Source organism: Zingiber officinale, chromosome 3A (assembly GCF_018446385.1).
Source record: "Zingiber officinale cultivar Zhangliang chromosome 3A, Zo_v1.1, whole genome shotgun sequence".
Taxonomy (NCBI): Eukaryota; Viridiplantae; Streptophyta; class Magnoliopsida; order Zingiberales; family Zingiberaceae; genus Zingiber; species Zingiber officinale.
Window position 1 is genome coordinate 162610816 of NC_055990.1, and position 27816 is coordinate 162638631.

Below are 27816 nucleotides of genomic sequence, written 5' to 3' on the forward strand. Positions count from 1 at the left end.
AATCAAAGAATCAAAATTTGAATTTTATTTCTAAATATTTATAAATTGTAGTTCGAATTGATCCGAACTAATATTTTGTGTTTACGATTGAGAGCATTGTCATAAGCACTTACATAGCTCCTCTAAGCTCAATGTAACTTCATCATAAAACACATTAGAAAAAAAACACAATACTGATTCGAGGTACATATAATGGAAGCCTTAATGTTCTTCAAAGGCATGCAACTCAATAAAGTTCTGGTTTCGGTGGCATTTGCAATGCCCTAATGTCTCCTTCCAACATCCCCACAACCATGCCAATTGAAGGCCTATTTTCAGGCTTTGTTTGTATGCACCATAAACCAACCACTATCATTTTTCTTGCAATCTCTTCAGTCTCAGAACTCATTCCAGAGATCTTCAAATTACAATACTCATCGAGGTTGTCATAAACCCAATGTGGAAAATATTTTTGACTAGAAGTGTCTAAACTTGCATTGAAGTTCTTTCTTCCTCCAACCATTTCTAACACCATCATTCCGTAGCTATAAACATCAGACTTACTCGATATCGTCCCAAAGCTCCTGGAGAAGAGTTCCGGGGCAATGTACCCTGGAGTTCCTCTCATAGCTATAGTTGAGATAATGCTACCTTTTCGAAGGCACATCCTGGCCAATCCGAAATCTGAAATTTTGGGACAAAAGTTCTTGTCTAGTAAAATATTATGTGGCTTGATATCAAAGTGAACAATCCGAGTCTTGCATCCTCGATGCAAGTACTCGAGACCTCGCGCGATGCCTATTGCGATGTCTTGTAACTTCTCCCAGCTCAGTTGGCTATCCTCCATGTTCAAATTCTTGTTAAAAATGAACTTGTCCAAGGATCCATTCGACATGAACTCGTAAACCAGAGCCCTCTTTGATCCCTCCAAGCAAAATCCAAGGAGAGCAACAATGTTGACATGGGAAGTTGTACTGATGCTGGCTACCTCATTGATGAACTCTTCTCCATTGCCTTTAGTTTCACTTAGGATTTTGACGGCAACGAAGCGGCCATCGCGGAGTGAGCCCTTGAACACAGAGCCACAACCTCCTTCCCCGAGCTTGTCACCGAAACACTTGGTCATTCTCTTTATTTCAGTGTAATTGTATCTCTTTGGAATTGTGGATTCGTACTGAAGTATGAAGGCTTGAATAGCTTGGTCTTTTACGAGGTAGATTAGGAAGAGACATGCAATTACAACGCCAACAATTACCCCTGCCCTGGTTATATATCACAGTTATTGAAACAACAAATGTGTGTACTCACATAGCAAAACCAACATTATATTACTCATCCTAATCTTTAAAATATGAAAGTCTTAATTAGTGTTTAAAAGATCAATTAATGTAATTAACATTATATTTAAACTTACAAATGACATCTCCGATCAGCCATCCTTTATATTGTTTCCTTCCACCACCACCACCACCACCACCACCACCACCTGCACCATATACAAATAATTTCCTTTATGATGTGTGTATCGATTTAAAGCAGTAACCACGCAGAAGAAAAGGAATCGATCACATTAAGAGGTTGCTGAAACTAATTTATCTAATTAGCTAAGTCTAGACCTAATATATATGTACATACATCAACCATTACTAGGCCCGAGCATGGCTCGGCTAAACAAGAACCATGATCTGGGTCAAGCATGGACTAAGTGTAAGCCTATCTGTCCCAAGGCGATCTTTTTATTTTATTTTTTCCATTTTGAAAAGTATGAGAATTTTTAAGTATTAATGTTTGGATGAAATTAACTTTTAAACTAAATTCAACAGCTTTTTTATCGAATCTAAGTTTGTAAATTTTTAAAATTATCAAATCACGTAGGATAGTTTTAAAATTATCAAATCATGTACTTATTTCCTATTTTATTCTTATCAATCGATTGATATTTTAGAACAGTCAAATTAATTTAGTTATGTACAGAAACGTCAAAATTTTAAGTGTTGATTGAGTATTTTAATCAGTTGATTGATTTTTTTTTTTATCAAAATTGGTTTTAGGTAAAATTGATTGATAGACTAAACAGCTTCAAATTGACATGGAATTAGTTTTTATGTGTTCGGCTATCTCTTCTCATTATATTCATTTCCTTAAACGTCAATTTAATGTTTAGTACATCACTTGGTTTTTGCATAAAACTGGCTGATTTACCTAATGACATTAAACTAATTTCTATGTGCTCATCCATCTCTCCTGATTATATCTATACTCTTAAATATCAATTTGACTCAATATACTGAGAGCAATGATTTTTTGAACACGAATATATTTGAAAATTTTTATTTGTGTTTAAAAAATCTGACTGATGGACCAAATGACCTTGGATTGACATAAAACTAAATTCTATATGTTCGGCTAGTTCTCCTGATTATATTTATACCCTTAAACATCAATTTGACCTAATATATTGAAAGTAATGATTTTTTAAATATGAATTAAATTTTTAAACATATTCGTATTAAAAATCATTGCTCTTAATATATTGAGTTAAATTGAAGTTTAAAGGTATGGATATAATTAGGAGAACTAGCAAAATATATAGAATCTAGTTTCATGTTAATTAAAGATTGTTTGGTTTATCAGCCAGATTTTTTGAATATGAATTGAATTTTTTAAATATATTCGTGTTAAAAAAAATCATTGCTTTTAATATATTGAGTCAAATTAAAATTTAAGGGTATGAATACAATCAGAAAAACTAACTAAACATATAGGATCTAATTTTATGTCAGAGGTTGTTTAGTGATTTTGTCATATCAATTGATTTAGCTAAATTGATTGAACTATTTCAAAATATTAGTCCACTTATAATTGTAAAATAAAAATTAGATATACAATTTAATAATTTTAAAATTATCCTACTAGATTAGGTGAAGAGCTATAAACCCAATAATACGACCAAGTCAAACGCTGCCTTTGGAAATTGGAATTGTAAGAGAAGTTGGGCACGAGGACCATTTTGTATAGAATGGTCAAAAAAAGTTAGATCAGGCTGATCAGCCATACAAGTTAATTAGAACAGCCATCTCCTTTTTAATTAGTGCAAAAAGGAGATGGTTGTTACCTGAAAATTAACTTGTCACGGTCGACTTTGATTATGCACAGTCTGTTCAAGCGGAATGATTGAAGAAATAACAAAAAAAATTAAGAACAGTGATCATATATACGTACACGAGGAGGCACCGATCGTCCCGTCAGGACAGAAACAGGCGGAAGCCAGAATCCCATCGCCGATTTTGTTATACCCACAACGGCCACCTGACCTCTCGCAGTAGGCACAGTCGGTGCCGGCGTTATCCCCCGTCCAATAAAGCTCGAACCCATTCTTCAAAATTTCCGCGTACTTAACCGCCAGCAGAGTCGCACTTGAGTCGGACACACTGGATTGCAGGGCCGGCGAAACCACCACTTCAGCGCAGTTCCGAGGGAGAGAGTTTTCGTTCGAGATTTCCGAAAAGATATAACTCCTATTTCCCTTAGCTCCGTCGTGTTGAAGGCAGCGAATCTGGTTATCTGACCACCTACTGTCGTTGTCGTTGCAGTTGAAGAAGAAGGTGAGATTGGCGTCGGCGTTGGTGTAGGCCAAACGCGTATTAGGACCCAGGGAGACGTTACGCCAAACTCTGAAACAATAATCATCTAGCGCACGAGAGTAGGTGTCTTCGTCGACGAGGGAGATGGATCGGTCTGCGTAGTTGATGTCTAAGACTCTGTAGCTGTCGTCGCCAAGGCGGAGGATTGGGATGTGACTTTGGCAGCTCAACATGAAGCTTTGGTAGCCGCAGTAGGAATTCATGATCTGGTCGGGCTCGTCGGGGAGCCAGAAGGGGTAGGAGACGGTGACGTTGCTGCAGGATGAAGACGGAGAGCTTGGGCAGGAGTAATCGCCGCTCGATGGGATGGGGAAGAGCGCGAGAAGGCAACTAAGGACGAGGAAGGCCAGAAGGGGAAAAGATACTGCCGCTCCCGGCATGTCTGGCGATCGATTACTTTGCTCAGGTGCAAAAAGTTGTAGATTAGGATACTTGGATATGGATTCCGACGTACGGAGGGATAACCAAAGATCAAAAGCAGGAGGAAGGACTGGTGGTGGCCATGGATTGCGCGGTGAAGCTGCAATGCATGCACTTGACTATGATTATGTCTAAAAGCCGTGAAGATAATGTATTGCCCGGATGACTTTTACGTTGACTTAGAAGATAGACTCTACTGGGAAAGACGACACTCTTTTCAGCTCCTTTCGCCACGCACTCGGAAGAGTAAACAAGAGATAAGGACGAAAATTAGAAAAGGGGTTCGATCCGGTCTTCTGATGCTCTAGAAGATAAATAGTAAAATATAAGTACATGTTCTAGAAGATAAATAGTAAAATATGGTGTATCGTTATCGTATCAACGAAGAGAATCTTCCGTTATTACTTCTCATAATCTTTGTAATATTAAAGTGATAAAAAATATTCGATGTCATAAGCTATTCGGTATTGGAAGATGTACGGTTTTCTTCTAAAGAATTTTCCATTACACATATATAAAGAGTCTGTTGTAACCTCCTAAAAGTTGAGTAGTCACTCTCATAAGAAGGTTACATTGTCTATATGTAACAGATATCAAAATATTCCTTGATGAATAACTTATCAGATTTATTGTTGTGATTTCCTAACAATATTTTCTCCTAAAATAATTCGGTTGAACCCTTATCCGATTGACTATATGTAATAGGAGACCAACAAGGATGGGAAACTAAGTCCCTCCAGTTCGACCGACAATTAGGATGACCGGGCTATATACTGAACTGTATTATAATAGTAAAAAATGAGTTGTCCTCTAAGTTTGAACGACGTTGCATCCAACCGGCTGTATATTGAGAGTGTTTTTACTGAGAAATGAGGAGCTCAATGGTCTGTCCGGTAGCTTAGACCAAGCAACCATATATAATAAGACTTGCCCCTACACTGCTATGCTAAGATCTAAAAGTCCGACTGAAACTCATACTGACCGACACTAAACCCTATTCACCCACTGACATGAAGGTCATTCGGATTTAACTTGTATATCTTAGCATCAAGTGGAACGATAAATCCTCCCAATCCATCCGGTCTTTAGGGTTGATCATCTTTATACTGAGAGTCATATGTAAGACTGATAAGACCGAGCATGTAGCCTGAAAATAATATTGCAAAAGTGACGAACTGAGACTAAACAAGGTTATTTTGACCAACGTTGCAACCGACCAACTTATGTAGGAGATAGGGATGTTGAGCCCTCTAAACCTGACTAGCTTTATGACTAATCAATTGTGTGAAGAAGGACTAACATATGAGGAATACACTAAGGCCCATAGGTTCATCCAACTACATACTAAGGGAATACACTGTAGCAATGGAGAACTATATCTCATCTACTCGATCGGCTTTGCGGTCGTTCGGTCATATATTGAGAGAGTGAATACTAAGTTTAGTTATGCTCGGCTAGTCTTTGAGATAACCGTTTATATAATAGAGTTATATAGTATGGGTCATAATTTCGATCAATCTTTGTGTCGGTTGGTTGTTCACAAGCAGAGCACTAGATCCTTCAAGTTCCACCTGCTATGAGTTCAGTCGTCCTTATACTGAAGGCCTTAGTGCTGAGTGAGGAGCTAAGCTCTGATGAGGGTGACGCTTTAACTGTTATCTTATCTTAACTTTGATCATCATCTTATATTGATTTTTAACTTCCACATCATCTCTGGATCCGCTCATAATATCCCATATCAACTAAGTTTCATATACACGGTTGCAGGAAACACCAAGTATTGTAAGACAAGTGTAGTAAGTTTGGGTTCAGTATTAATGAATATTTACAATAATGGATGGTTGGGATTTTTTTCCTCTAGATAATTTCATCCAATATTAGTCAACAGATTTAATAAACAGGAATAGGAAATTACACAGCCCCCACGCACCAGTACTTCATCTTAAAACAACCACGTTAATTATGGTGTTATAGCAGGCTAATTGAAAGTATTAACAAACACTAGAACACACGAACCTGGACTTCAATTAAGGGCAGACCATAGCAAAATCGTATTCCGGTTAAATATTGAAGATAACTAAGCCAATCTAACACGCATGCGGAGATAAAGAGGATCCATCAAACACGAATCCAATATAAAGACAGCAGTTAAAAGTTAAAGTTCAGACGGTGAACATGATCAATAGTGGTCATTAATTTCATCCAAGTTGACCTAGCGAAAATCAATTTCAACCGTTGATCAGACCTGAAGTGTTTGATCTGTCAAGCGGTTTGTCTGAGCGGATAGCCATCTTGTTAGGAGCACTATGGCAATAGCATCATACGCTTATTACGGATTGAATGAACACTAAGATGATCGAAGCTTTTGTCTGATCCGACGGAAACAATCTACTGAATCAAGTCACTACGAGGAAAAGTAGCAGAGGTCGATCGAGCGGATGAGTCTCGATCGAGCGGCTACCCCGCTCGGTCGAACAGTGGAACCCTTCCCATATCTCTATGCTCTCACAAATTTCTCCGGAATTGATTAACCAGTCAATTCCAACTTCCTCTCACCTTTGCGAGAAAATCTTTCCCAATCGATCGGCTGTTCGATTGGAAAACCCTCTATGCATTTTTGCGATAGCCTCCCAATCGATCGATTGAGCTTGGGCCAATCGATCGATCAATCGTCTAGTCCTATTTCGCCAAACACAAGTCTAGGGTTCCACTTCCAACATCCGGTCAACTATGATATGTTAGAACTCCTTATTGCCTAGTGTCTAGTCAACCTTGACCTACTAGGACTTCGCCACCAAATGTTCGGTCAATCCTTTAACACACTTGGACTTTTCTCCTTGTGCTAAGTGTTTGATCAACTTTGATCCATTTGGACTTACTGTCTTGTGCCAAGTGTCTAGTCCTTCATAACCTAGTTGGACTTCAAAACATCAAATGTCCAATCAACCTTGACTCACCTGAATTTCCACATACTTGGCTTCACTCACCAGGACTTCCCTTCTGCACAACTTCACTTACTAGGGCTTTTCTAACTATCTGGCTTCACTCATTAGGACTTTCGTACTGTCTGACTTCACTTATCAGAACTTCCAAACTGTTTGGCTTCACTCAACAAGACTTTCAAATTGTCTGGTTTTACTTACTAGGACTTTCTCACTACTCGGCTTTACTCATCGAGACTTCCACACCAAGTATTCGATCAGCACTGACTACTTATATTTTCATCTCGTCAACTTTGACTTACTTGACTTCTGGTCAAACTTTGACTATCAATCTTTCATATGAGCAATCTCCATATATTGTCAAATATCAAAGCTCAAATATCACAACTCAAAGTTGGATCAACTCAAGCTTAGTCAACCTGATTAACCTTAACCTAAAAAAATTATACTAACAATCTCTCTCTTATAATTTCTACATATAAAATATTTTTTGCGATATGATAACTAGTAATCTAATAAAATAAAATTTATATTTTACAATTTTCTTTCCATTAATAAAATATTAAAAAAAATAGAAATGAATAATTTACTTCATCTTGGATCGTTGACTTGAACATGGAGTTGACTAAGGAGTATAATTGGAACAGGAACTAATGGCGGGCGTGCATTCAGTGGTTAAATGTCAATGGGCCATGGATAAACATCAGTTATCAATTTCCAATGGTGGGTTAGTTATATACTGACACTTATTTTCCTATTCTATTATAATCTCCCTACACGAGTTGGGAGAACTAGAGATCAGTTAGCAAGTGCAAGTCAAATGTTTACTCTAGTAGACAAAGTGCAAGGAAAATGTTTTGACCACAACTTACATAGAAACTTGGTAGCTAAACATTGTGTTCTAATAACATTCATAACTTCTAAATGAAGATTCAAGAGAACTCTGGTTTTGGTGGCATCTGCAAGACACTAATGCTTCCTTCTAGCATGTCGACCACCATGCTGATCGAAGGTCTATTCTCTGGCTTTATCTGTATGCACCATAACCCAACTATTATCATCTTCCTTTCAATCTCTTTACTCTTAGAACTCACCTCAGAGGCAGAGACGGAGTCAGAGGCTGTCAAATTGCAATACTCATCTAGATTATCATAAACCCAATGGGGGAAATAAGTTTCACTTGTATGGTCTGCCCTTGCATTGAAGTTCTTCCTCCCTCCAATCATTTCTAACACCATCATTCCATAGCTGTAAACATCAGATTTACTCGATATCCTCCCAAAACTCCTAGAGAAGAGTTCTGGGGCAATATAACCTGGAGTTCCTCTCATAGCCATCGTTGAGATGATACTTTCTTTTTGTATGCAAATCTTGGCCAATCCAAAATCTGAAATTTTGGGGAAGAAATCATGGTCCAATAAGATATTATGAGGTTTGATGTCAAAGTGAACTATGCGAGTGTTGCATCCTCGATGCAAGTACTCAAGACCTCGCGCGATACCTATTGCAATATCATATAACTTCTCCCAACTGAGTTTGCCATTTTTTGTGTTTGATTTATCATCAAAAATGAACTTATCCAGTGATCCATTTGACATGAACTCGTAAACCGGAGCCCTCTTTGATCCCTCCAAGCAAAATCCAAGAAGGGCAACAATGTTGACATGGGATGTCCTACTGATGCTTGCTACCTCATTGATGAAATCTTCTCCATTGCCTTTAGTTTCACTTAGGATTTTAACAGCGACCAAGCGACCATCTTGGAGTGAACCCTTGAATACGGAACCATAACCACCATTCCCGAGCTTATTGCTGAAAGACTTTGTCATTCTTTTGATTTCAGTGTAAGTGTATCTCTTCGGAGTTGTGGACTCATACTGAAGTATGAAGTCTTGAATAGTTTGGTCTTTTTTCTCGTTTGGCTGTCTAAAACATAGAAGGTAGCTTGAGATGAAACATGCAAGTATAAAGCCAACAATTGTCCCTGCAGTTTACCATGTTTATCATGATTACAAAAAATATATGTAGGTGTGTCTGATAGAGAGAGAGAGAGATTGAACCCAATATAAGAAATTCACTAGTTGTTTTTTTGTACATTAGTATAGTATTGATTGAATAAAAGGAATTTCACAGTTATTAGAAACTTAAATAAGAATACTGATTAATTTTGAGCCAACTTGATACTTGCCTATTACAATGCCAATTTTCAATGTTGTATGCTTCTTCCTTGGAGCACCTGCAAGAGACAACCATAAAAACTTCTTTGAGAACATCAGAAACAATAAGGTCTATTGAGAAGATTTTCATATCATTCTAAACCCGCAAATAGATAACCAAACAAGAAGAAGAAATCATGGGATCCCAAATAGTCAACCCAAGGACGTGAATCTCATCTGGCAATTGAAGTCTATATACAACTCTATCAATGGTAATGCTCGTATCCTTTAAATCAGTTATTACGTTCTTTGATCTCTCTATACCCACCCATCACAATCAGTCAAGTTCAAGCTCAAGGAAATTTGTATTTGTTAATGAAATAATGATCAATTTGGAAGTCCAATAACTGGAAGCTAAATCAACTCACAATCCCACCCTTTCATGGTGAATTAATCTCTTGCATATAACCTTTCATGGTGAATTACATCAACTGGAACGATTATAACAATTAATCAACTTGTGATCCATATTCAAAAGGAGGCCCTAAGGGTAGTTTTGCTAAATTTTCTACTCGTCCTTTTTGTTTCAAGACATCAAATTAAAGTTTCAATCCACAAAGCAACAGAAGATGGTTGCATTCCTGAATAGATCTTGTTTGGTGATGTAACCTTATATCCCAACCTTCCACTTTCAGCTTCTCCACAAGGAATGCAGGGCTCAAGTGATTGGAATCCTAAGAACAACTAAAGTATATATTGTGCATCAACTTGGAGTTGAGAGTGGCATGGAGAATACAAAATTGAACTATTATTTGTGCTTTTAGCTTTGTGAACAAAAGTAACACGCTTCCACAATAAAATACCTATGAAAAGTGATCCCGTCCGAAGGCTGAGTCGGACGGAGGCTGGTCGCGGTGGCCTGGTTGTTGACGGAAAAAGTCGTAGGTGATCCGGCTCCCACGGGTGGCTGACGCTGCTGCCGGACCCTGCGCACACTCAGACAATCTCCCCTCCCACGTTAGAGACCAGAACCCAGGGAAAAAGTCCCCGGATCAGGCCCTCCGACGCTCAAGTCAGGTCCTTTTTCCCCAGAAGAAAAACAGAGAGACTCCAAAATGAAAAGTTGTGAAAGGAAAAAATGACGAGAGTGCGCGTACCCGCGTACGAGGAATCTCCTCCTTTTTAATTTTTATGCACCCGCCTTGCTTCCAGAACCTGCCATCCTGTCAGAAAACGTTAGACGTTGGGCTTTGTCATCTATCCCCGACACCTGTCGCGCTGCTATTGGTCGTGAAGGCATCTTCTTATTTAGGAACCTCCGCCTTTACACAGGGGTTTTGTCTTGTAGTGAAGGACACCTGTCAAGCCGCTATTGGTCATGAGAGCATCTTCTCCTTTAGAAACCTCCGCCTTCGCACATCCCCCTGGTATGTAATGATTACCCTTGACGGACAATTGTGATGCTTCAACTCTTGCACAGCTTGGCTCATCCTATTTATCGCGGTCTGCATCTACCTCGCACCCTCGACCAGATCCCGCCTCTAAGCGTTATCTGCCATTTGGGCTGACTCCGACCAGCCCTGCTGCTTCCGATCTATGAGTCGTGACTTGCACTCCCGGACCTTCGAATCGCAGGCCTGTAAGTCGGGCTGCCACTACCCAGCTCTGCCGCGCCTGACCCATGAGTACTTACTGGCCCTCGACCGTAAGCCCGTAGATCAAGTTGTCTTTACACAGCTCTGACGCTTCCGATCTATGATTTGTGACTTGCGCTTACGGGCCTTCGAATCGCAGGCCTGCAGACCGAGCCGTCTCTACGCAGCTCTGACACTTCCGACCTCTGAGTTGTGACCTGTCCCTCGATCATGGGCCTGCATATCAAGCTGCCTCTGCCCAGCTTTGCCGATCCCGACCTGCCTCTGCCCGGTTCTGCCGATCCCGACCTGCACCTCGTATCCCGCCTGCCATCTTCCTTTGTTTTCCAACGGCCTCGCCTGCTTGAACAACAAGTTTGTCTGACCTCTGCTTATTCCTTATGCTAGCCTTTTGACTGCCTAGTCAGCTTGACTATTGACCGCCACGTCTTCTTGACTTTTGACCGTCATATGGCCTTGACTCTTCTCACCCTTTCCTCTTGGGCCCCTCCATTACCAACCGTATCACAAGTCTCCCCCGCAAGTCTAGTCGAAGGAGGACGACAGTCTGACTGACTAGACCTCAGCACATCTCTAAGATCTCAGCATATCTTTGTGACCTCAGCCTATCTCTGTGTCTCCACTTCAGCATATCTCTGCGCGCTCTGATTCCCGCCTCACGCATCAATCTTTGTGTCGCGTCGCCTGGGGTACCATGCCTCCTTAATTGCTTCGCCAATCGCTTGGGGTACCGTGTCTGCGTAGTTGCTTTGACTTGGCCACTGATCCTCTTTATAAAGAGCGTCACGGTCACTCCTTTACTCTATCCTTCTTCATTCCTGCTCTCCTACTTTCTTCTGCTAACCCACGTTCTGCCAGCTTCCTTCCCCCGAGATGCATTCTCCTTCCTCTGACGAAGTTGATCAACCGCCCTCCCAAATGCTGATAAATCAACTCACCTCGCTGCTTGCCACGAGAGAACGCGAACTGGAGCGTGTGTCCCAGGATTGCGCTCGCCAGACGGCTGCCCTGCGCTCCATGGAAGCCCAGTATCGTGTTGCGAAGTCTTGCGTGCATTCTGAAAAGGCGAGGAAAGAGGAATGTCAGGCTAGCCTGCAACGCCAACGTAGCCTCCAAGAACGTTTGCAGCGAGAGCATGAGGCGGAGTTATCTCTTCTCCGCACGTGCCTTAACGTCAAGCAAGACACGATTGCCCAGCAACAAGCAGTCATCGACTCCTTACATGTGGAGCTGGCTCAGGCTTTGAACGCCCTAGAGGCCCCTGAGTCCCCAGACATTTCTTCACACGGCAGTGCTCATTCTCCATGACCAATCATTTCCCCGAATTAAGGCTAGCTCGGGCCATAGTTGTCTCAGTGGCTCCTTCTCCGCAAAACGTTCCCTCTTGTAGCCTTAGCTGTATCGTCTGCTTATTGAACTGTGCTGTTGTACTTGTATGTCTGTCCCCTTCCAGCATAGTCTTTCCTGCTCAAATTTCATCTAGCGAGCATTTTTAGAAACTGACCCGTATGTGAGAGCCAAGAGTTGCTTCATGATTCCTTTTCATGTATGAATTTTGGATAATAAAACTGACACAGTGCTTGAGACTTAAAACTGTAATGAACGTGCAAAACCTGATTTCGTAGTTAATATTGACGCTCTAGGAGTAGAGTAGACGACCTTAGCAAATATTGCCCTGTGTATTTGCTGCATATTTGCAATTTGCGTAAAATAAAGCCAGATGTAGCTGACCTGATTGTTGAAAATGCTCCGCGCAATGCGAGGCATATCCCTCAGAAAGGTAGTCAGGTGTGGGCGCCGAGCTCACTTATGATTTTCGCAGGGGAGTTGACTTTTGATTCCCGCGTGGGGGCCGACCTGAAAGGTCGTTGGGCTTGAGGACAGAGCTCACTTTCGATTCTCGCATGGGAGCCGACCTAAAAGGTCGTTGGGTGTCACCACAAGGCTCACTTTTAATTATCGTATGGGAGCCGACCTGAAAGGTCGTTGGTCGTGAGAACAGAGCTCACTTATAACTCGCACTGGGGCGAGAGTCTGGGACTACCTACCTAAAAGGTCGTTGGGCGTGAGCACAAGGCTCACTTTTAATTCTCGCATGGGAGCCGACCTGAAAGGTCGTTGGGCGTGAGAACAGAGCTCACTTATAACTCGCACTGGGGCGAGAGTCTGGGACTACCGATCTAAAAGGTCGTTGGGCGTGAGCACAAGGCTCACTTTTAATTCTCGCATGGGAGCCGACCTGCAAGGTCGTTGAGCGTGAGAACAGAGCTCATTTATAACTCGCACTGGGGCGAGAGTCTGGAGATACTCCGGTCCGAAACCGGTGGCGATGGCGCTGGTCTGAGACCAGTAATGATACTCCGATCCGAGACCGGTGGCGATGGCGCTGGTCTGAGACCAGTAATGATACTCCGGTCCGAGACCGGTGGCGATGGCGCTGGTCTGAGACCAGTAATGATACTCCAAACGGCAAAGGCATAGATGCATTGCTCTTCTTCGCCTTCATTCGTCTCGCCTTTGCCGACCTGATTGCTTTAGTTGATCTGGTCGTTATTGCTAGCTTTGGGCTTACTCATTTGCGTCGCATTTCTTCCTGCAATTGCATCATGTACGGTATAGAATTAAGAATAGAGGAGGGAGTATAAAAACCTTACTCAACCCCTGGGCCACAGTGCCCTTGCAGCTTATGATGACCCCGCAGTTCTCGCGATGCGCCTGGTTAGTCGCTCAGATCCGGGGCTGTCTGGGCAGAGCCACTTGCCCAGCCGGTCCGAGCGAGGAACAGCCCCACAGGCCTGCTTGCTACTTGTCTGACCTGGCAATCACTTCCGCTGACCTGCCCTGTCTTATTTGCGACCTTTTTGAATTGCCTGGATTCTGGGGCTTCATGAAACTTCCCGCCTAGCCTTGAGCCTTTTACGAAGAATGCTTCTTTTTTGAGGTCACACCCCTCCATGATTACCTTGCCTTGTCGATCTTTAATGCGTTTCTTCTCGCGATGACACATGTCCGACGCCTTTACTGTGCACGCCTCCTGACGCCAGCCTCTGACCCTTTTTTGCATCCTTCAGCGCTTATTTCCCATCAGACGGCGCTGGGGCGCGTTACCCCAAAAGATACTCGGCTCGACTCTCGATGTTTCCTAGGAATGAATGGACTTTATAAACCCTAAAGGCAGTCCGCTTTCCATACTTCGACGCTTCGCTATCCTCCTCCCTTCGTTTGCGGCCGTTTCTTGCAGTGTAACTACTCGTTCTCCTGCATGCGCCTGACCTATGACCCCTCTCGTCTTCCTTCCCCTCACCTGCTTACTCCTCGTGATCATGGATGGTAAGGAACCCTTCTGGTATTCCCGTTATATCTCTGATTTAGACCATCACGACCTGTCTTCACGGCAATCCAATCTGGGGCTAGGCGCCGCATATGAGTTTCATCTTCCCTCGCCAGATGAGCATCCTTCTTCTCCTCCCGAAGGGTTTATCACTGTTTTTAGGGACCAAATCTTAGGTGGTATTCGCTTTCCTTTGCATCCTTTTTTCTCCGAGTTGAGTTAGTATTGCGGTATTGGTATCTCTCAGTATGCCCCCAATGTATTCCGAGCGGTCTGCGGAACCATCATCTTATGCCGCATTTATCAAATCCCCTTGACCGCTAGACTATTCCATCACTTCTATTCCTTCCGGCGAGCCGAAGCAGGGGTATTCAATATTCAGGCCAAGCCGGGCCACAAGTTTTTTGATGACCTACCTTCTTCCAATAAAGGTTAGAGGTCTCGCTTTTTCTTCCTCAAGCCCCCCGTCCCCTTAGCCGAGCCTTCCCAATGGCGTCCCCTCCTCGCTTCGAACTTCCCTTCGCATGTCCATGAACCTGCCTGCTCCGCGGCTGTGGACAAGCTGAGAGGTGTTGTTGTTCGTCTGTCTGTGCTGATGCTAGAAGGCATTCTGCACGCTTTTGGCCTTAGTCCTGTCCCCACAGAAATCGGAGCTCCTTTTGGTAAGTTGTTATCTTTTTGTATACATCTCTTCGCTAACTGAGGTGCTTTTTCTTCTTATTTTTGTAGTGGCTGTCATCCTCCGTTCCTTTGCCAGTCAGGAGACACCCTCGGTGCTCGTTCTGCAAGCTCTGAATGATGAGCTAACACCGAGTCTACCTTCTGATCTCGCCGTCGCCGCCGGTCCGCAGCTTTCGGAACCCCGGGCTTCTGATGCGGAGGACGCCCCGAGGCTTATTGAGCCACCAGCCCCCAGCCCTGCAGACTCAGCCCTACCCCGCATCTCTGATCAACCTGCGGCTGAGCCATCGCCTGCAGGACAAGTGTCTTATCTCCCTCCAACTATGAAGCTGCGCCTTACTCGGAAGGGCAAGAGAACGGCCCTGGTCACCGCAACTTCTCCTCCACCTCCTCGCCGTCAACGCGTAGTGAGCATCTCCTCTCCCACCAGGTCCTCGGACACGGGCTCGACCCAAGAGACAAGCTTGGCCCGAGAGAAGGCCTCTGATCTGGAGGTGGCAGACCCGCCATTGGACCTGATCGCTCCGGTGCCAATCCAGAGTGTATTACCTGCCCCGCCTTCGTCCTCTGTCGATCAGCCCCCGGACTCGCTGGCTCGCTCAACTTCTCCTCCTCTCGTGCCTATGAGCTCAGCCGTGCCGACTTTGGAGCTGCCATCCGCGGACCTGGCCTTTAAGGCTTCTTGGAGGCTTCCCTCAGAGACCGACCCGGCCTACGTGCCCGCTGCCGACCTATCGCCTATCTTTGGTAGGGTCGACTTCTACGGGGACTTGGCTACCTCCTGGCAATTAGCCAATCGGCAGTTCTGGGAGAGCAGTTCCCCTTTGGAGGAGTTCGATCAAATTGCTCGCTCCCTAGTTGCGGTAAGCTCTTTCTCTTCTTCTTGCTGGTATCCGTGTGTTTCTGTAACCCCCTTTCTCTTCTTCCGGCCACTTGCAGACCTGCTCCGCGAGTCTGAGCGCCGTGCAATGAGCGGCCGAGCTTTAGCGGGAGAACGCGGCGCTCAAGGCGCGGCTTCGGGAACTAGAGCCCCCTGCGGCTTCTTCAGCTCCTCATGAGCCCTCTCTCGGAAGCTTAGATGCTTATCTGCGTGTCGTTGGAGAATCTGCGGCCTGTGCTCGGGCCATTTCCCATGCCGCCTTCGATAAACTTCAACAGTTGGAGACGGCTTTGAAAACAAGTGAGTCTTCCTTGGCTTCAGAAGCGGATCGTCATCAGGTGACGGTTTCTGTGCTGAAAGCCAGAGAGGCAGAGCTGCTCTCCCAATCAGAGGAGTTGACGCTGCTACGGCAAGGTCAGGAGCTTCTACAGACGGGGTTGGCCGATGCCCAGGCCCTGGCTAGTGCTGCCGCTGGCCGAGAAGCAACCATGCGGACTCAGTGGGAAGCTTGCCAAGCCACTCTTCAATCTTTGCGAGCGGAGTTGTCGAAGGCCCAGGAAGCGGTGTCTCAGGGCCAGAGCGACTTGTCCGTGGCACGCGCTGAGGCTGCGGAGAAGAAGAACAGTTTGGAGGTGTACCAAGCTGGTGAATCAGAGCGGCTAAAGGCGTACAGACTGGCCTACGTCCGCTCTTCCTTCTACCTCCATAAGCTGGGACGCTGGATGGTCTTGTTGCTCTGTCATGGGGCCGCTGGTGGGGTTAGGCAGGCCTTCGAGCAAGGTTTCCTACGCTCGGCACCTCCTGCCACCTTCTTGGACACAGCTCGCCTAACCAGGGAATTGCCGCAGGAAACCTTCCCTTCCTTCGAAGCAGATGAGGGATTTTTCCTCTTGGAGGCTCCTCCCCCTGCGGCCGATCCAGCTCCCGGGGATATTTCTGCCCAGGCCCCTCCTGTTGCTGCATCTGATGCGTCCGCTGATCCTGCGTCTTCCGACATAGTGCCAGCCGACCCCGGGCTCCTTCCGCTGGCCTCCGTTGATTCTGCACCTTCTCCCCCGGATGTCGTATGATGAGCGATGTGTTGTAATGTTCACCTCTTATGTGTTGACGCCGATCCTTCTGTGATTGTACTCATTCGCGTGGTCTTACTGAACTTTGAATGGCTGTACTTAGCTTGCTCTTGCTTATTTTGCCTTTACTACGTCGCTCTCCTCCCGATAGTCGCTTTCATACCAAGCCGGGCGAGGGCCTGCTTTTACTTTTTGTCTTTGACGCATGTTCATGAAGTTCGCTGATCTGCTCCACCCTTCTCTCTGATGGCCGCTTCCGCCCACCTTTGTCCTTACAAAGCAATCACTTGTTCGGCGAAAAGTTGGCCGAACTGAGCGTGCCCCTTTTCCCCCTTTTTTCTCTTTCCTCTTTTTTCGTACCTCATGAGGCGCCTCGTGCCTCGAGTCTTTGCCTTTCCTATAATACCCTTTGGTTATATTCTCGAGGCTCATCGCAGAGCGCTCCCTGTCTATTTCCGCCCCTGTATCCACCATCCGTTGTTAACGTACGAAAATATCCTTCCTCCACCATACCTATAAGTATCTTCTTCCTCTTGCCTTCCCTTAGGATTCGCCGCCACCACGGAGCACCCAAACGTCGCTGCTGCCGACTGACTTCCTCCGAGACTTTGCAGCGATCCTTCTTCTTCTCCAAGCCTCTTCTTTTCGTTTGTTCTTTCTATCACCTGAGAGAATCTATTTTGCAATGACTTCTCCTTCTTGGATCTCCTTGTTGGCGGAGCACTTCCCAGATGTTTCGTCTTTCGCTGAGTTGGATTGGGATGACCTACGGTACACTTATGAAATCCCTACTAGCTTCCAACCCATCATCCCTACTGGTGTGAACCTGTACTTCGATCCTCCGCCTGGTTATTGCACTTTCTTTACTGAACAATTTGTATGTGGCCTCCGTTTACCCCCACATCCTTTTTTGTCTGGAGTGTGCCGCTACTTCAAGATCCCCCTAGGTCAGCTAACTCCCAATTCCATAAAGATTTTATGTGGCTTCGTCATACTCTGCGAAGTTTGTGAGATTTCCTGGTCAGCCCCCCTTTTTCACTGCTTCTTTGCTCTTGCTCGGCACGCCGACGGTCTTTTTTATTTCCAATCCCGCAGTCACACTGCTTTCTTCTCCTCTCTCCCTCCTCCCACTGCTAACTGGAGGAAGAAGTTCTTTTTTCTCCGGTTTCCAGAGGAAACAGACTGACCCATGTATTGGCAACCTAAGCTGCCTCTAACTCCGGCGCTGGACGAATTCCACATGGACCTCCCCTATGCTACGGCTGCCACTCGAATGGAGGACTGGCGCTTGAATCTGACAAGACTGCTCTCTGAAGACCTACTTTCTTTCTTCAGGCTGAGCCACTCTACCTCTGACACACCGCGCTCCTTAGGTAAGTTCGTGTTGAGTGCCTCCTTTCCGAACACTTTCCCTGTGAGAATGACTTCTCGTGTTGGCGCTTTCAGCTGAGGCTTTGCATCATGCGTCGGAGGTTCTGCCTCTACCCCTCGATGACCTGGAAATACTGCGGCGTGGTCGGGCAATCTTGGATAGGAGCCTACTCCCTGATCTTGGATCCGCATAATTCGGGGCGGCGACTCAGCCTGCTCCCAGCCCTGCCTCGCACGTCGCTTCTCCTTCGCCTGCCGCCTCGAGCCGAGGTCGGGGTCGTGATCCAGCCGGCTGTCCGGCCAGACGCGTCTTCCGAGGAGCCCCCCGGGCCTCCAGACGTGGTCGCGCAAGGCAGCCTCTTCACAGGGTCAGCCTCGCTCTGATGACTCTGACTCTGATAACCAGCGCCTGCTTCACAGGCGGCGCCGAAGACCAGGTTTGACCTTATTAACGTGTGATTCTGTTCCTTATACTACCACATTGCCCCTTGCTGCCGTCGTGACTGGCTCTGACATCACTTCCCTCTTTATTTTTGTTTTCTTTATCTGGCAGCCTCTCCCAACCCCTACAGGGGACGACCAGCTGCGTTCCGCTCTGCCCCTACTACTGTAGAGGAAGACAGCCCGGGCGATCATTAAAATCCCGCGCCAACTGAGCCCGTTCCCGAGCCACCTCCCGCTCCTCCTGGTGCTGACGCCGGCCCTTCTCAACCTTCCTCCTCCACCCGCCATCGTTATAGGACTACCATCCCCTCTGAAGCTGCTCTAGGTCGGCGGTCCGACGCCCCTACGAGCCTTCTGATGATGAAAGGCTGCCTCGGCAGTTTGTGGGCAGAGAGCATGGATCAAATGGGTAGTTTGTCACCATTAGCCCAGATGGATAGGTTCTCCAAGTCCTGGGCTAAAGTAAGTACTTCTCACCTCGCACTTGCCATTAATTTACCTCAGCTGAAGGTTGTTTCTTCCGTCTAGACTCATGCAGAATCTTTGGTGCTGAACCAATCCTTCCACACCCTCCATCATAAAAGTAAAGAACTCAGGGAGAGAGTCTCCGAATTAGAGCTGCAACTGAACGGCCCTGCCCAAGCCAGTTACGCTTTACGGGCGGAGATTCAAGCCCTAACCAATCAGACCGACCGTCAGAAACGGTCCTTGATACAGGTGAAAGATGAGCTCTGAGCTATGAGGGAGGAGAGGGCTGCATCTGAGGCAGGGTATCAGCAACAGCAAGCCCATCAGGCTCAGGAAATATAGTCCAAGGATACTCTTCTGCAGGAGAAGAACAATAAACTGGAGGCTCAGGCGGCACAGTTGGAGACTTAAGGGGCTGAGCTGGAGGCCCTCAGGGCGGAACTATCCCAGTCTCGGGCGGCTTTGACAGGAGTATCCACTGCTCTGGCGGTCTATCAAGAAGGAGAGGTTGATCGTTGCCTGCAAAGTCGAAGGTCCTATCTGAGCTCTCCTGAATTTTTATCCCAGGCTGGGGCACTCTTTGCGGCGTCCGTGCCATACACGGCGGCTGGAGTTATCAGGCAACTGCACGCACAGGGCTTCTTGAGGTCCGTCCCCTCCGCAGACTTTTTGAATCACGACCAAAGCATTCAAGGCTTTCCGGATGAGATTTTTGCTCCTTTCAAATGATCTGTACCAGCCACTTAAACTGAGAAATTGTTACATGTACACATGTCTTTTCGAATGTTTGCTTGGCTATCCTACTGTCTCCATGCCCCTCGCCTGACCCGGCCTACGTCAACAGAGTCAACCCCCCTCAAACTCGATAGGGCTGTAGGTAGTTAGCACTCCAAGGTCGATCCAGCTTCCTTCCTTGGGCGTCCTGTAAATAATAGGCCCCCGATGTCAATTTCTTGATAACTTTGTATGGTCCGTCCCATCTAGGAGCCAACTTCGTCACTTCCCCTAAGGGCTTCATCTGCTTCCAGACGAGGTCTCCTTCTCCGAAGAATCGGAGGATCACTCTTCTATTATAGTTTTGCCTCATTCTTTGTCTATAGGCCTCCAACCTGGTAGCTGTTTGTTCACGGATTTCGCTGATGAAATCTAGCTCAGCCAGCCGTCGCTCTGCGTTCCCTTCATCATACATCATTCTTCTCACGGACGGTAGCCCGACCTCCAGAGGTACCACTGCTTCATTACTATATACTAAATGGAAAGGTGTCAGACCTATACTTTCTCGGGGTGTCGTACGATAGGCCCACAAAATGCTCGGCAGCTCGTCCACCCAACTGCCTCCCGTGTGATCCAGCTTGACTTTGAGCCCCCGCACTATTTCTCGATTGACTACCTCTATCTGACCATTGCTTTGCGGGTGAGCCACCGAAGTGAAGGCCTGAGTTACGCCGAACCCCTTGCACCAATTTTGTATTTTGCGTCCTTGAAATTGTTTGCCATTGTCCGACACCAGTTTGTGAGGCAAGCCGAATCTGCAAAAGATGTTCTTCCATAAGAACTGGATCATCGCATCTTCAGTGATTTTGGCCAGAGCTTCCGCTTCCACCCATTTGGAGAAGTAATCTACCGTCACCAGCAAGAAGCGTCTTTGCCCTGTAGCCATCGGGAAAGGTCCCACGATATCCATACCCCATTGGTCAAATGGGCAAGACACTATAGAAGTCCTCAGCAACTCTGTGGGTCGATGCGTCAGGTTCTGGTACCTTTGGCACGACAAACAAGTATTCACCAGCTTCTGTGCGTCCTTCTGCAGGGTAGGCCAGAAATACCCTGCCAATAGCACTTTCCAGGCCAGCGTCCTTCCACCTGTGTGGTTGCCACAGCATCCCAAATGTATCTCCCGCAAGGCCTGATCCGCTTCTTCCATATTCAAGCATTTGAGCAGAGGTCTGGAGAAAGACCTTTTGTACAGTTGATCTCCAATCATAATATAAGAATGGGCCTGTCTCCTGAGCATATGTGCCTCTTCTAAGTTGGTGGGTACAATTCCCTGCTGGAGGAAATTCATTATGGGCGCCCTCCAATCAATTATTTCTCCCAAGTTATTCTACAGGTCGATCTGAGCTATAAGGAAGGTCTGCGCTATAGATCTGTCAAGTACCCAAGTGGTCAGGGAGCTGGCCATTTTAGCTAACTCATCTGCCCTTTCATTTTCAGACCTGAGAATCTTGGTGACTGTGACTTCTTTAAAATCTTTCCTCATCTTCTCATAGGCTTCCTTGTAAACTTGCATTTTTTTCGTTGTTTGCTTCAAAATGTCCGGTCACCTGCTGAGTTACTAGCTGCGAATCCGAGTATATTACGACTTTGCTTGCCCCCACATGTCGAGCTGCTTGCAAACCTGCTAATAGGGCTTCATACTCTGCCTCATTGTTGGTAGCTCTGAAATTTAGCCGTACAACCAGCTGTATAATGTCTCCCTGCGGAGATATTAGAAGTGCACCTACACCACTTCCCCGATGGGTAGCTGATCCGTCTACATAAATTTTCCAGACCTCTTCCGAGTCTGCTTGATAAACTTCTGTCAAGAAATCCGCCAGAGCCTGTGCTTTGATCGCGGTTCGGGGCTGATACTGTATATCATATTTCCCTAGCTCGGTTGCCCATTTGATAAGCCAACTTGCTACCTCCACCTTGGTGAGAGCTCGACCCATGGTACTATTTGTCAGGACGGTGATGGGATGCGCCAAAAAATACGGTCGAAGGCGCCGAGCCATGAGAACAAGTCCGTAAACCAACTTTTCCAGGGCTGTGTACCGAGACTCAGCCCCCTTCAATAGGTGACTGAAAAAATACACTGTCCTGCTCTTTCACTAGCACGGCCCCCACGGCCTCGGGGGTGGCTGACAAGTAGACCCAAAGGGGTTCTCCCACAACAGGCTTAAACAACGATGGCAAAGACTCCAGGTATTGCTTTAGCTCCTCAAAGGCCTGTGTGCATTCTTCCGTCCACTGGAACTTGGCCGCTTTCCTGAGCACTTTGAAGAAGGGCGCGGCTCGATCTGCAGATCTGGAGATGAATCGAAACAGTGCTGTTATCCTGCCGACCAGCTTCTGTGTTTCCTTCAGATTCTGAGGGATCTGCATGTTCCGAAGTGCTTGCACCTTCTCAGGATTGGCTTCTATCCCTCGTTCAGTCACCAGGTAGCCCAGAAACTTCCCTCCTTTGGCCCCGAACAGACATTTCAGGGGATTCAGCTTTACCCCATATTGCCTCAGAGTCCCACAGGTTTCTTCTACATCTTTTATTAGACTGGACGCCAGGGGGGACTTGATCAGGATGTCATCAACATAGACCTCTATGTTCCGCCCGATCTGACTCCGAAAGACTTTGTCCATCATCCTTTGGTAGGTAGCCCCAGCGTTCCTGAGTCCAAATGGCATGACCGTATAGCAAAAAGTACCGTCGGCGGTTATGAAGCTGACTTTCTCCTGATCCTCCCTAGCCAAGGGTATCTGATGATATCCTTGATAAGCGTCCATCATGCATATCCTTTCACAACCAGCAGTTGAATCCACCACCTGATCTATCCACGGGAGAGGATAACAGTCTTTGGGGGTGGCCCTGTTAAGGTCGCGAAAGTCTATGCACACCCTACACTTGTTGTTGGGCTTCTTCACCAATACAACGTTAGAAAGCCAGGATGGGAATTGCACCTCTCGAACATGTCCTGCCTTCCTGAGCTGATCCACTTCAGCTCGGATAATCTTATTCTGGTCGGCAGAGAAGTTTCTCTTCTTCTGCTTGACTGGCTTGGCCTCGGGTATAATATGCAGCTTGTGCTCAGCTACTTCTGGTTTGACCCCGGGCAGCTCTTCTGGTGACCAAGCAAAAACGTCCCTATTGCGGATCAGACACTGTATCAGCTCCGACTTAAGCTCCGGCGGTAAATCACTGGCAATGCAAGTGATGCTCTCTACTCTATCCGCATGCAACCGAATTTCTTTCCAAGGGATAGACTCCTCGGCAATAGGCAGAGGCTCCTCTTGGATAGCGTGTAATCCTCCATCCTGCGTCCTCCGTCTCTTGCGCACCTCCACACAGACCATGTCAATGTAGCAACTGCGAGACAATTTCTGCTCTCCCTTGACTTCCCCGACCTGCTCGCCGACCGGGAACTTGATCTTTTGGTGAAAAGTGGAGACGGCAGCCCGGAACTCATGTAGAGCTGGCCTTCCTAGGATGACGTTGTAGGAGGAAGGTGAATCCACCACTATAAAGGTACTCCTTCGGGTGCGCACCAGTGGCTCGGTGCCCATGGAGATAGCCAGCTTAATCTGACCCATGGGCTTGACTTCGTTGCCTGTGAACCCGTACAAAGAAGTGGTTACGGGCTAGAGCTCAGCGGCGTCAATCTGCATCTCCTCGAACGCAGCTCTGAATAAAATGTTGACCGAGCTCCCTGTATCCACAAAGACCCGAGCCACTCGGCTGTTAGCAATAACGGCCTTGATTATGAGGGCGTCGTCATGGGGTAGTTCCAGACCCTTCAAATCTTGTGGCCCAAAGCTAATGACAGGGCCAGACACCTGCTCATGGCTGCACCCCACAGCTCCCACATACAATCGCCGACCGTGTGACTTACGGGCTCGGCCTGAGTCCCCGTCAGTGGGCCCTCCTGATATCATGCCAATCTCTCGCACAGCAGCGTTGCCCCGGTTGTCCAGTTTTCCGGCATCTCTTCGGTATTCCCCGAGGCCAGCTTGGTTAGATGGGACAGCTAGGTCGGGTCGGGTCTGACGAGCACGTCCAGCCGTGGCTCGTTCCTCCTCCATCCTCTGTATTTGGGGCGCTAACTCCGGGGGGGGGGGGGGGGGCAGACCCTGCTCGGCGGCTCGCCTAGCATCACGCGCAAATTGAAAGCAGTTGCTGAGATCGTGCGTCCTGGACCGATGGTAGGTGCAATATGTGCTCCCCTTGGTCCAGGTATGGGTGCGTGTATAGCAGCAACTCGCGGAGATAGTCTGACTCCCTGAGCGGGCTGAGGGGCAGGCCTGGGTTGACCGCGCTGGAAGGGCTGAGCTGGTTGTGGTGCTCTCCTTTCAGGTCGGTTGTCAGGAGTCACCGTCTTTTCAGCCTTCCGCCTGGCGGCCTGAGCTTCCTCCACCTTGATGTAGCAAGAAGCTTTCTCCACCATATCGTCAAAACTCCGGGCGGGGTTCTTGATGAGGTTCCTAAAGAACTCCCCTTCTCGCAATCCGTGGGAGAAGGCGCTCATCAATATTTCTGAGGTGGCAGAAGGGACGTCATTGGCCACCTGACTGAACCGGTTGATGTAACTTCGCAAGGGCTCGGTTGAATCCTGCTTGAGAGCAAAAATACAGTGGTCGGTTTTTTGATACTTACGGCTACTGGCGAAACGGCGTAGGAAGGACGTTTTGAAATCCATGAAGCAATTGATGGACTCTGGGGGCAACCCATCGAACCACTTCTGCGCCGACCCGGACAGGGTGTGCAGGAATACTCGGCATTTGACAGCATCGCTGTATTGATATAAGATAACCGCATTCTTGAACTTCCGCAGGTGCTCTTCCGGGTCCTTGCTCCCATCGTATTCTCCAATGTTCGGGGCTCGGTACCCCCTAGGCAGGCTTTCCCTCAGGATTTGAGCCGAGAAAGGTACCTTGTCGTCCGGATCTTCAGGCAGATCTCTGGCAGAGGCTATAGCTTTTCCCTTTCCTGCATCCCGGGGTGGATGTAGAGAGCTCTCTGCCACCGATGCCTGCGGCTCTTCTTTCTTCGGACTATGCTCGCACGGTCCAGGCTGATGATAGTTGCGGCGAGGCTCTCGGAATGAAGCACGAGGGAGTTCTTCCTGCTGCTTCCTCTTTGAGCCCCTGTCGGAGGCAGGAGCCGGTTCTTTAGACGCTTCGGGCGCCAAGCGAGGTCGTGAAACCGTTCCTTGTTTTTCAGAGGCGGCTTGCTTCCTGACATCCTTGAAGAGCTCGTACTCCCCCGCAGTCATGGTGACATTAATCCTCCTGCTGGAACTTCGGCCAGAGTCCTCCATCTTCACGCTTCGGATCAGGCTATTGTGTTTCCCACAGACGGCGCCAAATTTGATCCCGTCCGAAGGCTGAGTCGGACGGAGGCTGGTCGCGGTGGCCTGGTTGTTGACAGAAAAAGTCGTAGGTGATCTGGCTCCCACGGGTGGTTGACGCTGCTGCCGGACCCTGCACACACTCAGACAATCTCCCCTCCCACATTAGAGACCAGAACCCAGGGAAAAAGTCCCCGGATCAGGCCCTCCGACGCTCAAGTCAGGTCCTTTTTCCCCAGAAGAAAAACAGAGAGACTCCAAAATGAAAAGTTGTGAAAGGAAAAAATGACGAGAGTGCGCGTACCCGCGTACGAGGAATCTCCTCCTTTTTATGCACCCGCCTTGCTTCCAGAACCTGCCATCCTGTCAGAAAACGTTAGACGCTAGGCTTTGTCGTCTATCCCCGACACCTGTCGCGCTGCTATTGGTCGTGAAGACATCTTCTTGTTTAGGAACCTCCGCCTTTACACAGGGGTTTTGTCTTGTAGTGAAGGACACCTGTCAGGCCGCTATTGGTCATGAGAGCATCTTCTCCTTTAGAAACCTCCGCCTTCGCACATCCTCCTGGTATGTAATGATTACCCTTGACAGACAATTGTGATGCTTCAACTCCTGCACAGCTTGGCTCATCCTATTTATCGCGGTCTGCATCTACCTCGCACCCTCGACCAGATCCCGCCTCTAAGCGTTATCTGCCAGTTGGGCTGACTCCGACCAGCCCTGCTGCTTCCGACCTATGAGTCGTGACTTGCACTCCCGGACCTGCGAATCGCAGGCCTGTAAGTCGGTCTGCCACTACCCAGCTCTGCCGCGCCTGACCCATGAGTACTTGCTGGCCCTCGACCGTAAGCCCGTAGATCGGGTTGTCTTTGCACAGCTCTGATGCTTCCGATCTATGATTTATGACTTGCGCTTACGGGCCTTCGAATCGCAGGCCTACAGACCGAGCCGTCTCTACGCAGCTCCGACACTTCCGACCTCTGAGTTGTGACCTGTCCCTCGACCATGGGCCTGCAGATCAAGCTGCCTCTGCCCAGCTTTGCCGATCCCGACCTGCCTCTGCCCGGTTCTGCCGATCCCGACCTGCACCCCGTATCCCGCCTGCCATCTTCCTTTGTTTTCCAATGGTCTCGCCTGCTTGAACAACAAGTTTGTCTGACCTCTGCTTATTCCTTATGCTAGCCTTTTGACTGCCTAGTCAGCTTGACTATTGACCGCCACATCTTCTTGACTTTTGACCGCCATATGACCTTGACCCTTCTCACCCTTTCCTCTTGGGCCCCTCCATTACCAACCGTATCAAAAAGTATCCTCAACAAGATAAATGAACCAGTGCATCAACTAGGATCACTGAACACCATCCTTCTCAGCCTAGTATACATACATGTGTATATTGCATAGAAATATGACCTAGTTTCAAACACCAACTAATTTCCATAATTACCAGCATAACCTCGACCTGATGACTAAGTCTAAATCTGACCAGGTCAAAAGCTACCTCTGGAACCAATTTTCTATGTGCATGTCGCATTACCTTTCTAAGTCTATGGGAGAATAACGAATTCTCACCCTTAATTGGCCATTAAATTCAGTAACGATAGGAAGGGCAAGGGCAACCCACTTATTTTAAATATCACACAGAAACTGAAGGTACCCTCATCATCGATTGTTTGAACCCACCATTTCTAGCCATAGGTTCTAGGGGAGTATTCCGGTGACCAGATGAGACATTAGTTCTACGAATAAATTTCATTAATTGAACAATAGCAGGGGAAATTCTAAATGGGTCGATCGAGCGCAGAAGAAGTAAAATAACAAGTAATAAGATATGTAAACGTACGTGGGGAGACTTCAATCTTTCCGCCCGAACAGAAACAGTCGGGAACGAGAGCTTTATGATACCCACAGCGGCCACCTGAGCTCTCGCAGTAAGAACAATCGCCGCCGTTGATTCCCTCAGTCCATTGAAGTTTGAACACCTCACGCAATATTCGTGCAGATTCTTCCTTAAACTCATTCCCCACGTAGGATTCCAGGGCCGCCAAAAGGCCCGAATCCGTCTCATCATGGCAGTCGTAGTCGTAACTATACTTGATTTCCCATCCGGACTCATTAAATCGAATGCAGGGGGGCACGAGACTTGGCCTTCGGAAATTGAAAATACTGCAGTTGAAGAAGAGGGTGAGTTTGGCTTCGGCGTCAGCGTAGGATAAAGATAAGTTGGAAGGCAAGGAGACATTTTGGTGGACTGTGGGACAAGTGTCCGGCACGCCACCGCGGTTAACGCCGTCGGCGAGAGAAACGACTGTATAATTGTAGTTGATGTCTAAGACCCTGTAGTCGTCGTCACCGAGGCGCAGGATTGGGATGTCACTTGGGTGGCAGGTCAACGTGAAGGTTTGGTAGCCGCAGTAGGGAGAGATCTGGTTTGGCTCATTAGACAACAGCCAGAACGGGTAGGAGATGCTGACGTTGCCGCAGGGTACCGACGTCGAGTTTGGGCAGGAGAAGGCGCCGTGAGAGGCGACGGGCAAGAGCATGAGAAGGCAATTAAGGATGGGGAAGGCGAGAAGAGGCAACGATACTGCTTCTCTAATCATGTTTGGGCTCCTTCGTTTAGGACGAGCAGGAAAAGGCTAAAGATGAAGAGGGAAGGATCGATCGGAGGAAATTAAAG

The 27816-nt window shown here is 47.2% G+C and overlaps 1 protein-coding gene across 1 annotated transcript; it reads right to left on the reverse strand.

Annotated features, from left to right (window-relative positions):
• LOC122050862 lies at nt 1-27816 on the reverse strand. Its single transcript, XM_042611732.1, has 7 exons — nt 26980-27816; nt 9174-9221; nt 7928-8969; nt 6289-6347; nt 3202-4143; nt 1394-1465; nt 1-1236 (listed from the first exon to the last, which is right to left on the reverse strand). The coding sequence occupies exons 1-7, from the start codon at nt 27737-27739 to the stop codon at nt 227-229; spliced, it is 3933 nt and encodes a 1310-aa protein (XP_042467666.1). The 5' UTR covers nt 27740-27816; the 3' UTR covers nt 1-226.